Source organism: Pieris napi, chromosome 13 (genome assembly GCF_905475465.1).
Source record: "Pieris napi chromosome 13, ilPieNapi1.2, whole genome shotgun sequence".
NCBI lineage: Eukaryota > Metazoa > Arthropoda > Insecta > Lepidoptera > Pieridae > Pieris > Pieris napi.
Window position 1 is genome coordinate 1,793,363 of NC_062246.1, and position 15,888 is coordinate 1,809,250.

General features: G+C 33.0%; 1 protein-coding gene across 3 annotated transcripts in view; it reads right to left on the reverse strand.

Moving 5' to 3' along the window:
• Nucleotides 1-15,888, reverse strand: part of LOC125055514 (venom protease) — a 46,100-nt gene that overhangs the window by 24,585 nt on the left and 5,627 nt on the right. For 2 of the 3 annotated variants that reach the window (XM_047657978.1, XM_047657977.1), the window contains exon 2: nucleotides 1,093-1,611. The exons of the other annotated variant lie outside the window; for it this stretch is intronic. In XM_047657978.1, the coding sequence (XP_047513934.1) occupies nucleotides 1,093-1,611 (519 nt within the window). The remainder of the gene's footprint in view (nucleotides 1-1,092; nucleotides 1,612-15,888) is intronic. 3 annotated transcript variants of the gene reach the window in all.

A 15,888-nucleotide genomic window follows, 5' to 3' on the forward strand; every position in this document is an offset into this window, starting at 1 on the left:
GCACGTCACGCGTTGGCGCCAGTGAAAGTGTTGTTATACAATCATGTAAATGAGTCACCTTGAAGATTTTCGGATAAAAATGCTTTTTATTGCTATTAATATGAACAAAAACGTTTTCGTAATAAAAGATGAGCGCGGAACGTGTATTTTATATGAAAAAATGCTTTTCTGGTTTAATTAACGCAATTCAAGTCCGGGTTCGATTCTAGGTTAACAACAATTATGTGGCTTACAGTTTTGAAAAACGATTGTGACTAAATATATACAAATACCACAAAAAGCATTTTCCATACATTAAAAACATTCATTAATGTTTTTATATTTAAAATAATAATGAAAAAAGCACTTACCATAATCCTGTTCGAAAGCATGCAAAGAAAGCGGATTAGTTTGTTAAGTTAAAGATGTGAGGAAGCAAGACATAGTTAGAAGAGCTGAAAGAAATATATATGATATATACCTGTGACGTCACGTTGTCTGGAACTCTCTACCTATGTCTTGCCACGACCACATGAGCTCTATTAGTCCGTTAGGTCCAGTAAATCACACCGTTACGTAACCAGTCGAAAATTTGGCGAATTTTGCTGATTTTTGTAGTTTATAGATTTTTTCTAGTTTTCTACTGTATATATTAAAGTAATTTGTCTGTTTGTTATCTTAATGATCGACAGGTTTCTTATTAACACGCCAATAGTTTGACAGAACTACTTCCTGAATTAAATTTTTAAGACTATTTAACTGTATAGAACCTCTTTCATTATTTAAATTATTATTTTTCATGTTTTATGCTAATTAGTAGCATCTTTTACTAAGATTTTTATTTACATAATTATATAATTAGATGAACAAAGGAAACATTTATTAAAACGAATGTTGATAATACATCCTTTATACCAGGAACTAAAAGCAGAATTCAATTTTAATTTACTTTCATTACTGCATTTTAAAGTTTTTCATTGCACAACAAACTATTTCAGATAATTATTATGAAATACGTTGAAGATTAGATCTTTTAGTCTTGGATTATGCAAATCGGTGATAACAACGATTCTAATGTTACGCAACGGTGTGACAAAATCCAAATGAACTTACTGTCATCGTTTATGACTGGGCCATAACTGAATCCTTCAAAAGGCGATTCAATGCTATTCGAATCTTGTACTCCAAGTATACCAGATTTAGCCACTCTGTGACAACAACTCTTTAGCAAACCGCCACAGGAACCCTCTAACAGTCCACCTTTCATCCAACAGGATACAAAAAATTCGCAAGTTCCTCCTTGAGGACAACCATCATCGTACTTTCTGTCTTTCTCTGGCGAGTTGGTTATTGTATCTCTTGTCTCGCCCGTTTCGCTATCAATAAGCTTGCCTTTTCGATAATTGGTAGGCTTTGTACTGAGTATATCATTCATTATTTCGTTTATTTTCGATATTTGAGCGTCTGATATCGGTTTGAATTCTGGTACTGTCGCGTTTTGGTATTCAATAGAATTTCTTTTCGTTGTCTCTTTTTGTATGAACATCGGTTTTCTGATTACAATTGGTTTTTTTTGGTAATACTTTTTCCATTCGTCGATTCGTTTGTGAGCTCGATGTGGTACGTTGGCATCTGTGTTTAAAAAAGAATGAATGAATGGTATGAAGCTTAGTGATCGGAAATAATTAAGACACCATCACCAGATGTTAGAATATATTTCATGTACAGTTCAGCGACTAAATAAAGAATTCGGTTCAAGAAACGATAGAAATAGAAGATACACAAGCAGGTTCGGAAAAAGAACGCAAATCTACAATCATAAGCATATTTACATATTATATAAGAATTTTAAATAAATGTTTTGTTAATGATAACATTACAACTGCTATAAAAATCGTCCCATTCCAAAGCTAGAAAATGGAGTTTAACAGGTTTGTGTATTCTATGCTACGCCGTGAATGGAAAAGAAGATCTTTAGGTTTTATCTGAAAACACTACATTAAACAAATCCTTACTGAGCTACGGAAATTCAATATCTAGGACCCTAGGTAGTAAAAGTGGCTTCAAGCAAAACGGTAATTTCTGGAAAAAATATGAAATTGTTCAATAGCAGTTTAATATGACGCTTTGAATCAGTTTCAGTGTTTGGCATTTCAATTATTCGGTCATTTATTAATAAATTTCCTAAGAACGGGAAAAAGGGGGAATGCTGCCAGCATATTCAGAACCTTGCCTAAAGCGACTCCTTTTAATAATAAATTATATTTTTAAGGTTTTAGTTTTAGATTAAAAAAATATTGTGTTGACGTTACTTTATTAATGAATATATATGAATATAATATCAAATATTCATATATATGTAAAACGTTGATAATCAGTGTACAATTCTTGATGTTTCAGTCTACATTTGACTCGACTTAATGTGGAAGGAAAGGGTTTTAAATGAAAAAATACAGCAGAACTCTTGGGCTCATTTGGAACTAAACATGAACGCATAGTTCGTAAACAACTGAATAATAAACAAATTGTATCAAATATTAACTGAAATAAGCACGTATGGGAAAAACGATTGAAGCTTTCAAAAGCTGACATTGTGTTGACGTACGTACTTGAATACGTACGTATATACGTACAAAAGCCTTTTGTTTTCATGTTCACATATATATTACGTTCATAAGTTCATATGTTATATTGAAAATGACTGTGACAATAACAATTTTCAGTTGAGTTATTTGCTGACGGTAACGCGTTTCACTTTCACGGCTCGCGTCATGTTATACAATAACTGGCTATTGTATTTACGATAGCGTTTTGTATGGAACATAAATATCTGATAAGATTCGTTTAATATCGGTATATATGATTAGTATTAAGTTTAATTACTTCGTTTCGCGGCAGTGCACTTTAATAGAAAGAAAGGATGAACTCCTGAATCGTCGTTGCGTAAATTACGTAAGTTTATGACCGGTACAGAAGTTTAAACATTTAAATTCTTTTTACCCCTTGTAACTAAAATTCTTATTATTGTTTTTATAGGTTACGGGAGCAGATCATGAACACCCAATTTAGAGGGTGCATTGCCGGCCTTTTGAGGGAGGCAATATAATCTTGTTTTAACCAGTTACGGGGGCAGACCATGAACACCCAATTTAGTGGGTGCATTGCCGGCCTTTTGAGGGAGTATAATCTTGTTCTAACCAGTTTGAGGTCGTATCTCTCAGGGAAGGGGTGTCTCTGGAATCTCCGCGTGGGGGTTTACGGAGAGATTTCACAATTTGCTAGTTTGCAAAACAAAATGCCCAGTGACCGTGTCCGTTCCAGGCTACAACTTGATGGATGGAAGTCTGGTGAATTAATTTATTGACAGAACTGTTTGATATAATATTCATATCTATTTGTTACGGCCTATCACAGATTTACTATGCTATAAAATAAAATATTATTAAATGTTGCATTAATTAATAGGTCTGACTCACTTTCTATAAGGAGAAAGATTAAGGAAAAGAAAGAATAATGTTCAATGCGTTTGCTAAATGCGAAGATATATACCACTTATATATAATTCAGTATTTACCATAAATATTTTAAGTAAACAAAACATTTCAAAGCCTATTTGGGATTGACGATTATTAAGCCGAGTTTTAAGAACTATAATCGACATAATATTCAATGACTTAATTTTGATTAAAGATTAATTCATTATCTCGTTGTTATTGTAATTATCTGTTCAGACTATTATATATTTATTTAATATTACGTTGCAAAAAACAGTATGAATATTTAAATAATATACTAATTATTTGCAATAACTAGGGGATCAGACCTTATCGCATTCGAGCGATATCTTCCTTTGCTTTCTGGTAATATATAACCAATTTAACTTGATTTAATTTAAAAAATATATATATATTTTTAAGGAATTTATAATTAAGTTTATTATGGAAGAACTCGGAACCCTGACAAAGGTATTTTTTACACATAAAAGGGTTCCCAAATCTTACAGATTGTAATGCATATGTACTTGTAATGAATAACAATATTTTTATAAAAAAAAAGAACCATGATATGATAGTGATAATTCCTATATTATATAAGGGATACTGTGTGGACAAGTAATGCTTAAAAAGTAAAGGTTTAAAAGGAGGTCACTATTAAAAGGTTGTTTTATTATTAACTAACAGGCCCCGCGAATTTCGTTTCGTCTCGATATTTATTACTTAGCCTCCCTTCTTGTAGGTACACACCAACATAAGGAACATTGAACTATATACCATAGACACTGTTCACTTTTCTGGAATAAAAACGGGTTCGTTTTATTTTTTCGTAAAATTTTTCTCTTCATAAAAATTAATGGAATTGGTCCAGCCGTCTTCGAGTTACGCTTAGCGATATAATTTACGATTAGTTTTTAGTTTTAAACACTTGTAAATATTGCGAAAAATAAAAGATAAAATGCTTATATAATTGAACGGTTAGTAGAATAGAATCTACTTCTTGTCTTAATGTTACTTAGTCTTTAATTCGATCTTTTGAATGACAAAATATTAGTATACAAGCTTTAGCTTCGACACTGTTTGTAAAAACAAGCTTAGTGCAACAGAATAGTGCGCCAGAGTCAATGACACTGCGGGAAAGAGACGGAAAATACAGGAAATAGGTAAATGAACGGGACAAATACAAGTTTGTGTGTGCGTGCTGCCGTGCGCCAGTGAAATCTTTCTTTTAAGGGGAAGTGTGTTACGGAAATTTAAATTTTTTTTCTTTTTTAACGTTCGACTGAGTTATGTAACGGTAATGAATTGTAATTGTGATGTATGTGACATCTACGTAATGTGAAAATATTTTAAATTCATGATAGATTAGGTATCTTAAATTTTCAGTCCTAAATTTTTTATTCAAAAGAGATATGAAAACAATACTCTAACCTTTTTGAGATTATCTATCGTATGTGACTACTAAAATATTGGATTTGATACTACATTACGTCAACGTACAGAAATCGTCAGAAAAGTGAGGTCGCTCCGTGAAGTCTGTTAAGGAGACTTCTATGCTCCTGGAAGGGCTTGGCTGGCTTGGTAAGCCAGGAGTTTAAGCACATTGAATCTAATGAGAGTCTAGAGAGAAGTGCGGAGACTGAGTCCACAAACCATTAACCATAAACTATAAATAAGATATATAAATATAAATAAGAACATTACATATGTTTAATAATATATTGGTGCATATGAGATTCTAGTATCCGCGAGTACAACACTTGTAAATGAAATTTCTTAAAAAAAAGGTTTATTCCCTGATTATACGTTAAAGAGATTTTATTGATATATTACAATGTTATTTTAATACCATCTTCAGATAGGCTTCCCCTTAAATACCGCGTATTCATACTTGCGTTATAACGGTTAAAAGTAAAATATTCAACAGTAAAAAATGCATTTAAGATTACATATTTAGTTAGTAAAATGGCTGTGTCGAATATTTTAATTGCTTTATGAGATAGAGTCTGTGTTAAAACGAGTTCGTTTTCTTACCGAATTTAAAAAAACGTAGGAGGTTAACAAATCGACATGATTTTTGTGTATGTTCATGGCTCAAGCATAGCTTCGGTATCCGTGAGTCAATCGGGATTAAAAAAATTCAAATTCAGTCAAAAAATTTGGATTTCTAGCGAGACTAAGTGCATTTTGGAGTTTTAAGAAATTTATTTATAAATCGCGTGTTGCGTTGTAACGACACCTATAGTCTATGGCTACAACCACTGCTACTGCTGTTGTTTTGCTGCTGCTGTTTTGACCTTCAAGACAAAACAGCAAACTTCAAGACAGGTCAAGGATCATTAGGTCGGACGCAGAGCAGCACTTTCCTTGCCCTTGTCATCCCATGGGATTGATTCTTGGCGACACAAGATTTTCACATACTTGCCTAACCTATCTCTAACTTGTATGACAAAGGTAACATACAGAACGTTTCCCTTTTATATGAACATGAAATAGGCCTTAATTAATAATTAATAATAGTTTGTAATAAAAAAACTTTAGAGGTGTCAAGGGACACCCGGATGGAACGAAATTCCTTTCGATTAATTTATATGTTAATTGGTATCATAACAGTATGATAGATTTTCTCGACACCAATCTTACGACGAAAAAAAAAAGCCAACATCACGAGGTGTTCCCGGGCGGTCACCCATCCAAGTTTGAAAATTGTAAATACTATATAAGTCATTATAATATATGTACAAAAATAATTAATTATTATAAAAAAACAGTGGCTGCAATCTTTTAAGGTCTGAGGCTCAGATTTCTGTATTTGTGATTTTTTTATTTACCTTCTGACACACGCCGTCGACTCTTTTCTGAGGCATAATGTTTTCTTTCACCATTCAAACGAGTATTGATTAAACTAAATACATTGTTATGGATATATTTAAAAGTATGTTTTTATTAATAGCACTAAAAGTATCTGCCAGCCCAAAAGAAGTTGAATTATATAAATGTGTGTCATAAAAAAACGACGGGTTGCACTCCGGGAGTGCCGGCAGAAGTGAAAACTTGAATATTAACGTTGTGCATTTTTGATATTTTGTAATGGTTAGGGAATAATTTTGCACGAATTGCTTTAATTATCAGTATAAAAGTACTATCATTTATCTGGTAGAATATAATATTTATTTATTGCGCTATCGTACACAAACATGACAATTTATATTACATTAAATACGCCGCGCCAGCTGTCTACTCTCCATCCGTCGTCAGTCTGACCAAATTGTTAATAATAAAGCTTTAGACGTTTCGCAAAATTAAACCTTGATTTATTGACTTAAGGTCCAATTCCACATGCATCAATGTATCTGAAGAAAGAGACAAATGAATTAAAACCATAACTATATAGTACGAAGGTTCATAATCCTTTAAAAAAACATCCATCTTACGAAGTTGTCCTGACGTGAGTTTACAATTTTTTACCCTTTCCAAAAAAAGTCTACACCGCCGCTAAAGAAGTTTTCACTTCTAAAACATTTTAAGAGTACCGAGACGAGACAGTGCATCATCAATGGATACTCAATATGGGCAATTAAAACTTGCTCATACGGAAAACGTTGATTAGGTGAATAAGATAAATATTTGCGCAATTCTTTAAACCTTCAACGGGTTTTTGACGTCGGTTAAATAAGGTCAAAAGTTATAGCGCCACTGGTTTTAAAACAACTGCTTAGTTTAAATAAATAATAGTTAAAAAAAACTAAAAACTGGGTTGCTCGATAGACGAAAAATATGGCACAGAGAGCCACAATAATACCAGTATTTTTTGTTCATTACCATTTTCAGCCTAAATTAGGAATTATTTTTCACTTTTTAGTTTGATGTGCTTTAAAAGCGTGTTTTTTAGTTTTAGTGAATGGTTTAAAACATTATTTATTTTTTAGTTAAATTTTATTTATTGTTTTTCGGATTATTGCATTGTCATCGATCTTTGACAGTTGCGCAAAGTTTGAATTAAATCTGTCCGTTAAAAGTGGGTCAAAATCGAGTCGGTTACATACATACAAACATACATACATACAGGTGAAGCTAATATAAAGCGTGTAAAATAAAGTATTAAATTTCTTAAACAGTAAGTTCAGGTTACAATTAGAACACCCTTTGTATATTATATAGCTGTTAACTGATACGTTAAGTCACTGTTACGAAACGAAATACCGGTACTCCATACTTCCGAATCACAACCAGTTTTCGTAAACACCGTGACATTTGATACATAATGTTTACGCAACAATTGCATAACGATAATTATGGCACCAATGCGATTGTCTTGACCGATGACCTGGATGTCGCATCTCGGTTTCACTATTTTCATAAATTTTTCAAATGTGACACACTTTATATAAGATATCGTGTACGTCATAATTTGTTTACTAGTTGTTGGTCGTAGGGGTTGTCTTTCTGACGATTCATGTTACGTCAGATAGAAATTTAGTAGTATTTCTTTTAACTAAGTAATTAATTTACAGTAAAATAAAATGAATTTTCTAAGAAAACTATTTGAGTTTGTTTTTATTAAAACATGAGATAAAACATTTACTAGATCTTAGAATTTCTTGATTAGACGTCGTAACATGCTAAGTAATAAGAATGTAGTAGGAAACTTGCAGTGAGCTTTTGTGTTAAATGTATTTCATTCAATAACATTGTAATAAATTCGCATCAAAGATTCAGAGTCGGGACTTAATACTAAGACAAATAAGATAATGTCAGTCATTTTTCGAATCAGAAACTTTTAATTTATCTATAGAAGTGTACAGTGTAAGTGTAGGAGTGCCAACAACGTTTACTTATAAGTACGTAGGTATTTGTACATATTCTCACATTTTGATTGAAGTTCTTATTAAACGCTGGAATTGGGTGAATTTTACTGTATTATTAAACGTATTAATACATTTACTATGAGGCTGCCTTTGCTGAGGGCAACAGTTTGGAGTTTCTTTATGTAAAGAAAACTCTAGTTTATATCTTGTAATATTGATTTAAGCCATGCTTGGACAGCTAGCGCAGTTATTTTCATTAAGTGTATCTAATTACACATGGTTACAAAATAAAGTTTTTTCAAAATCTGATATTATTTCTTACAAATGTTTTAAAAGTAATATAAAACGGTAGTCATATTATATATACCACGTCAAATTTGAAGGTTTATTTCATCAATAGTGTATGAAGCAAACATTTAATAAAATTAAAATCTTTGTTTATTACTATGACTGTCAATTGTCATAGAGTATAAAACGGTAAATAAACTATAGAATGATCAGCCACAGAGTATTGGAGGGTTGCTAATTATATAGATTGTAAAAACAAGTTTTAAATTCATGTTTCTTAAAACAAGCGAAGTTACTAAATTAAAGATATTTGTTCAACTTAAGTGAAAAGATGTGATAAAATAAAATCAAGTAATTATTTTTAACATATATATAGATGTGTCTTACTTAATACAACATCTGTACTTTCTTTTTTCACATTAAAAGTGATATCAATCATTTGAGACTAAAGTAATTTATAATTTAGTTTACATCCGCCATTGAAATTATGTTTTTTTCCCGAACCGATAAAAATCAAGATATTCAAAAATGCTTAATCACAATGCGTTCACAGATTATATCTTATTGTCACAACAGTGAAACTGCACATTTCACTCTTCTTCCCACGTTTATACGTAGAAATGTTATTGTTCTCACGATGGGCTAGCGACGGTTAAGCATCGCTGGCGGCGGTCAGGATCTTGATGGGTTACACTGTCAGAATTGACGTTCCGTGATCCTAAAAATATGAATGTGAAAGTCTCTATCACAACTCATAATTAATTTACTAAAATAATGTATGTTGTAGTAACTTAATTCCTTTAGCTATTTATATTTACGAAGATATTTTTTAATGTCATTTTTTTCGAAAACAAAACATCTTATGTTATTTTTAAACAAAAAATTTAGAATTTTTTATTAGACTGCATTTTGTTTGTTGTTCTTGATACTTAGTGTGCTGTCATTAATAAATAATTGGCCATTGTCGCTGATCTCTTAAAGCATTTGTGGCAGTCGACTTAGCTTTTTTTGAAGTCCAGAAAAACTTAAATTGAGCAAAGGCCAATTAGAAAAAGGACTTGTCTTGCTGAGTGACTTTAATATATATATATATATTTATAGCAAAAGGCAATTTCTAGTTTATTTTATTGATATTAGAAATCAGTCATCATCTTTGATAATAATACATTGAGAGATCTAACCTTTAACATATGCGCTTTAAATAAATTTTAAGTACATGGAAAAATACCGTAAATTCATAAGCACATTAGTAGGTTTTTAATATAGGCCAGTGGCGCCAAAACTTTCTATAGCTTATGCAACGAAGATGTTTAAGAAACTTGACGTAACCGCTGTGATGCAATCGGCCTATAAGTTATATATTTTTATGCAAATAATTCGGATAAGCTGTTTTGGATCCAATCAACTTTTAATACTTTGCGACTACAGTGTTACTTATTTTGCAAAAGTTACTCTACTTAACCGGAAAAGCGAAAAAAGGGTTAATTTAAAAATAGATTTAAAGTTTACAACACGTAATTTATATACAAGTTAGGACATCACGGCCTGTCATGCCAAAAAAGTGCAGGCCGCTTCTCGAGACATGCCGCACTTAACGATATCATACGCCGTTCCCTTGCCACCGTCAACGTGCCAAGTCTTCTTGAGCCAAGTGGTATTGCAAGAGACGATGGCAAGAGACCGGACGGTATGAGTTTGATTCCATGGAAGATGGGTCGGGTACTGGTATGGGATGCAACCTGTTCAGACACGCTGGCCCCTTCCCATCTACATGGAACCAACTACAGAGCTGGTGCGGCTTGTGAAGCGGCTGAAAAAAATAAAGCATGCAAATACAGGGGTCTGGGCTCTGAATATGATTTTGTCCCATTCGGTGTCGAGACCCTTGGTCCGTGGGGTCCTAGCGCTTTAAGGCTTTTTAAAGAAATTTCAAAAAGGTTAGTCGACATCACAGGATACCGAAGATCTGGCAGCTACCTCGGACAAAGAATTAGTCTAGCAATTCAAAGGGGGAACGCTGCCAGTATCTTCGGAACCTTGCCTAAAGGGACTCCTTTTAATGATATATTTTAGTTTATGTTAAGTTTCGTTATTTATTTCAATGTATATTATTTTATTATTATTAGTTTATGTTTATAAGTTTAATTTTATTAATATTGTTGCTAATTACATGTTGACGTGTTATAGATATAATATAATAATATAATTTATATACATATATGTTATGTTTCCGCCCTAATCTGATAAAAGCATCAAAAAACTGAGATCGACCTTAGTTTTCTTTTAATCGAGTTCATATACTTACAACGAGTTTTTCCCAACGGCTCACGCCCCACAGGGGTCAAATTTATAGTTTAGGGAGGCAATTCGATTTTTTTAAAAATAATTCTTTGTAATTCCAGTTTTTCATTAAATCTACTTACTATGTTTCGTTGACAATTTCCAAGTAATTTCTTCCTAAAACCTATCAGTAAAGTTTCTTAAGTGATCAATTCAATTTTAGATATTCAAAATTATGTATGTTACATAGAGGGGACTTTAAAAAGGGTATGACACACACAATTTTGGGAAACACTGCTTTAAACCATCAAATAATTATTAAAATTAGGCTGCCGTTATAAGATTTAGTTTATCTGCTGTCTGTCGAACAGATGGAATATGTATCACTGTTACTTACTGTAGTACTCTGTTCAAATTAAAAGTTCTCTCATTTATATATTGATGGAATTTTCCTTTTATAACCGTAATTAACTCGTTCCTGTGAAGGCAAATATCGTTAGGAAACCAGCATCTCTCAAACTCTACAATCTATGACAGATAGACATAATAATTTTGGAAAAGAGCGTGCAATTCCCTCAAAGGTCGGCAACACACCAGCCAGCGGTAAGCACTCTATTCAAATGCAGCTGGTTTGCCTTTTGTTCAAAAAATATATACCCGAGTGTACGTTATCATCTCGTATTTTGTGACTTCGAATTCCACGTTAGAGCGTTCGTAATTAGCATAATAATTAAAAATATGACATTATATTGATGATCGCACAACTTTCACTATTATACCGACATCACTTTCATATTCATACGCACTTAGAAGCGTGGAAAAAGAATTGTTCGCTCCACATACTTATCTCGTGGCTTCGCTTATTTATTTGGCATACGAACCTGTTGTTTTATAAACGTAAAAAATTTCGTAAAAAAATTACCGGTTTAGGACAAAAATAGTGACTTAAGCGGAAAAGTGTTCTGGTAAGGTAATTTTTCCTTTAGGATTTTTGTACTGTGTGGATGTGTGTAAACAAAAACGATTGATTCACTATCCCATTCCAACTAAAGTCGAAATGGTGTCCCCATTTCGACTGTTAATTGACTTACTGTTCGCATAACAATGGCAGATGTACAAACAGGAGGGCCACCAGGGAAAAGAAAGAGAGGTCGCTCTCGCACAGTGGGCTGACGAGCTGAAAGAAGTTGGTGGGGATGATTGGGAAATGCTCAAGATAGAGAGATGGAGTCGGCTAGAGTGGGCCTTTAGTCTACCTTGCTCTCTCAGATATAGAGCTCTGTCAGATATAAGTCCGGGTCCCTTCTTGGGTAGAATGCCTGGCCAACCCCGAGGGCCCACGAGGGCTCAGGTGTTTCTGGTAGGTGGGGCCTCGCTACCCTTCTGAATAGCAGAGGGCTTTGAGTGTAGACCCAGCCTCACAGTCCCCACGTCAAGCTCCGATATCCATGGCCCGGACCTGCGTAAGCGCATTTTCACCTAATTTAAAAAAGCCATATACTCTATAGGAGGTCTTTAAAAAATAGGCAATTATCTTTGTATAAAATTTTATATGTGTGTATCTCTTGTAGAGATGGATATATCAAGGAAAAAATGGGGCTTGAATATTATTATATGTGGGAAATCGTAATAATCGTAGGATTGACGTTATAAAACAAAAAAACTATTTATACAAAATATTATTTATCAGGGGGGCAAACGAGCTTGCGGGACGACCAAAAAGGGCAGTCTACACAGCCCATAGACACTCATTTTTAGTGGGTGCGTTGCCGGCCTTTGAGGGAGGAGTAGACTCGCTTTTTGAACTTTTGTACAAACACTTTAAAATTTACTGAATTTTAATTATTTATCGTTCGATTATAATTGAAAAACGTAGAGATAGAGTCGCGTGTCTATGATTGGACTAGAGATGCGATGAATCACAGACCTTTTGTTTGTTTCGTTTTTTTTATAGTCTCTGGATTATGCGAACTTTATTGGACCTAAGATCACTCATTACATCTGCTACAAAAAACTTCCCCGGTGGCTTAGTGGTTAACACATGGTTTAGATATATAAGTTATGACCATAATAATTTCGGTTTGATAGCTACAGATATATTATATTTTGATGATTGCTTAATTATGTAAAAATGATTAAACAGATGCAAATATCAAGTGCTTTTAGCCTCATTACTTACTACCAAAGTCATCCGTATATGTTATTTATATTATATATCTTCGAAAACTGTAAGTAATTAAATTTAGAGCTAACAATGTGAAATGTAATGTTATGTAGTGTGCAATAAATGTTTATCTCTCTTTATTTAATGGCGTTTTGATGGCTATAATGAAGGCAAACATGATTGTTTACAAGTATGCATTTGGTAAAATTCTACATAAAGTAGTTTTTCCAAAGAGTAGAGTTTTATAGTAAATCGTACCAATTACGACTGGATATTCACTCTTTTTAACTACTATTGTTTGTCTTTCCGTCAAATAGTATTTACGATTTGATGAAAAGAGACATACATAATATATTAAATACAGTGTGTTTTGACTCCTTTATTTTATGAGTGTGAGTGAAAGTGATAAAGGCATTAGTGTAAGGCCACTCAATTACAATTGTTTGTTCAGAGATGCAGGAATATGCAACGCCAATTTATTAGACAAATGAACTTTCTTTGACAAATGTAAACATGAATATTGTTATTACTAGGATCGATCGTCTGTTAGCGAAGTAAATTTTACAAATAACGAATTTTTTTTTTCTCATTACTTTTGGAGTATAAAGAAAAATTGGATATAGAGGTATCAGCAAACATCATCAATGCATAGTAGAACGTTTCTCTATAATTTATGTATAACTATATATGTACTAACTAAACTATCTCAAGTTGACATTTACGTTTTACTACACTTAGGGTCTGTTTCACAATGTATTGATAAAGTTCCAAATAGCTATGCAACACATAAGTTATTTGGAAGATAAATTGTGCTATTTGACACTTCATCGACTCATAACTTATAATGGACTTTATGTGACGAATAGCCCTATCTGACAGTCGTGAAACGCAACAATAGTGTTTATCCTACCAATAAGTAATAAATAGCTAATTTGGAACCTATCCAGAACTTATCCGTACATTGTGAAACAGACCCTAAGCAGAAGCACAGTTAAAATTGTGTTTGTTAACATTCACAAATCTTCAATTCCAGCGATTAGATTCATAAATCATAGAGCCACATTTACCCCCTCTCAGACTAACAACTGAAAAGTGGGAAGTATGTAAATCGGCCACTCCTTCCAATGCTTTCAAGGGGAAGGTGATTAAATTTTTAAAGGCAAGGTGCTTATAGCGTGGGCGAGTATTTGGACCATAAGTATGCCAACAATTATAAATAGCTTAACTTATTATTATGACATTGTGTTGATGTTCTTATTATATGACATAATTTGTATGTCTATTGTTAAATGGCTGATTGTGCGGATTTTGATAATTGATTGATCTAAATGTACCACTTTCTTGCAAATAAATGATTTACTGTCAGTGAGAACTGAAAACACTCACTGGCGACGGTATTGTTGAAAAAAGTTAAAGACAAATATTTCCGTCAATGACAGGAGTAAGAGCGGAGTGTTTATGAGTTATGAATCAGTAGTCAATAAAACTAAGTTTAAGCAACTTTGATATTAAAAGCTTTTATTAAAATGTATATAGCGCATAAAACATTTCAGAACTTTTTGATTTGTCAATAATCTCTGGTTCCCAAAAACCCTTTTTGGGGTAGTTGTTTCATTTCGAAGGGTTTCCACTTCGAACATAGTCTGTGGCTTTGGCGTAAAGTATTAAACGACATCTATGTTTTTGAATTTGGAATAATAGATTATAATGGGAACTATGTAGCCTTGGCTAGTGTAATGTGTTAAAGGCAATGGATTTATTAGGCGAAACAAAATCCTTTTTGAGGTAGATGTTTGTGCTCCATTGGATTTCGACTTCCAACATAGTCTGTGGCTTACGCAAAAAGTAATAATAATCTTTATTTTCTTCTCTCACATATACATACAAGGTTTTTATGATAAAACTAAGATGATAACATTAGGAAGTGTATGTGAGAGACTGGTCTCTGTAACAGGAGACCTGAGTGACAGATAACCAGCCTCTCCACCACCGGACCGGAACACGTACAATCATGTAATTGTCATAAGTTACAATAGAAGAAAATAAGTATTAAGTGCTAAAAGAAAACATTGCAAACGGAGTCTTAAAAATAAATTTGGTGTGTGTTTGTGTGTGTGTATGTGTGTGTCTCTCTCTCTCTCTCTAAGTGGGTGTGTGCGTGCGTGGGTGTGTGTATATGTGTGGGGGAGTGGGTGTGTTACAGAATAACAGTTATTAGATCTTCTGTTTCATCATAACTCAACGTCTTCAGCCAAGTAGTAACCTTTTTTTTACATTTATATTTGGGTAGTGGGTAAATGTTAGTTTTTTCATTTAATTTATTATACAAGTAACAGGCCTAGGAAACCAAAGAATCTTTGCGAGAAAGAAGTTGTCCATTTTGTAATAAAAGTATTAAGCGACATCTATGTTTTTAAATTTGGAATACTGGATTTAAAATTGGAACTATGACAGCCTTGGCAAGCGTAGCTATGCGTAGATTAACTGCGAAAATCCACTTCTAATCATAGTTCCCTACATTTGAATACACGCTACATATTGTCACGCGACCAATAAAAATGAGAGTGTTATATTATGCAAGCGAATTTCAACATTATTACAATGCGAATAAGGAAGAGACTTGACCGCAATTTCTATCAAAATAACATTTGACGTCTTTTCCTTGTTTAACAAATTTCTATTTAAAAACTAGTGAATGTGCGTGGAATTGCTTGGCGTTAACTGTTCTGAATGATATTACTAATTATATGATAAAAACGTGACTCGGTATACAATTATAATTACCCCAAAATTACGTTCTGCTGAACGCATCAATCCTAATATTATAGAGTTTGATATTTCAAGTAAAATTTTAGGTCATACAACATTTCTAAAA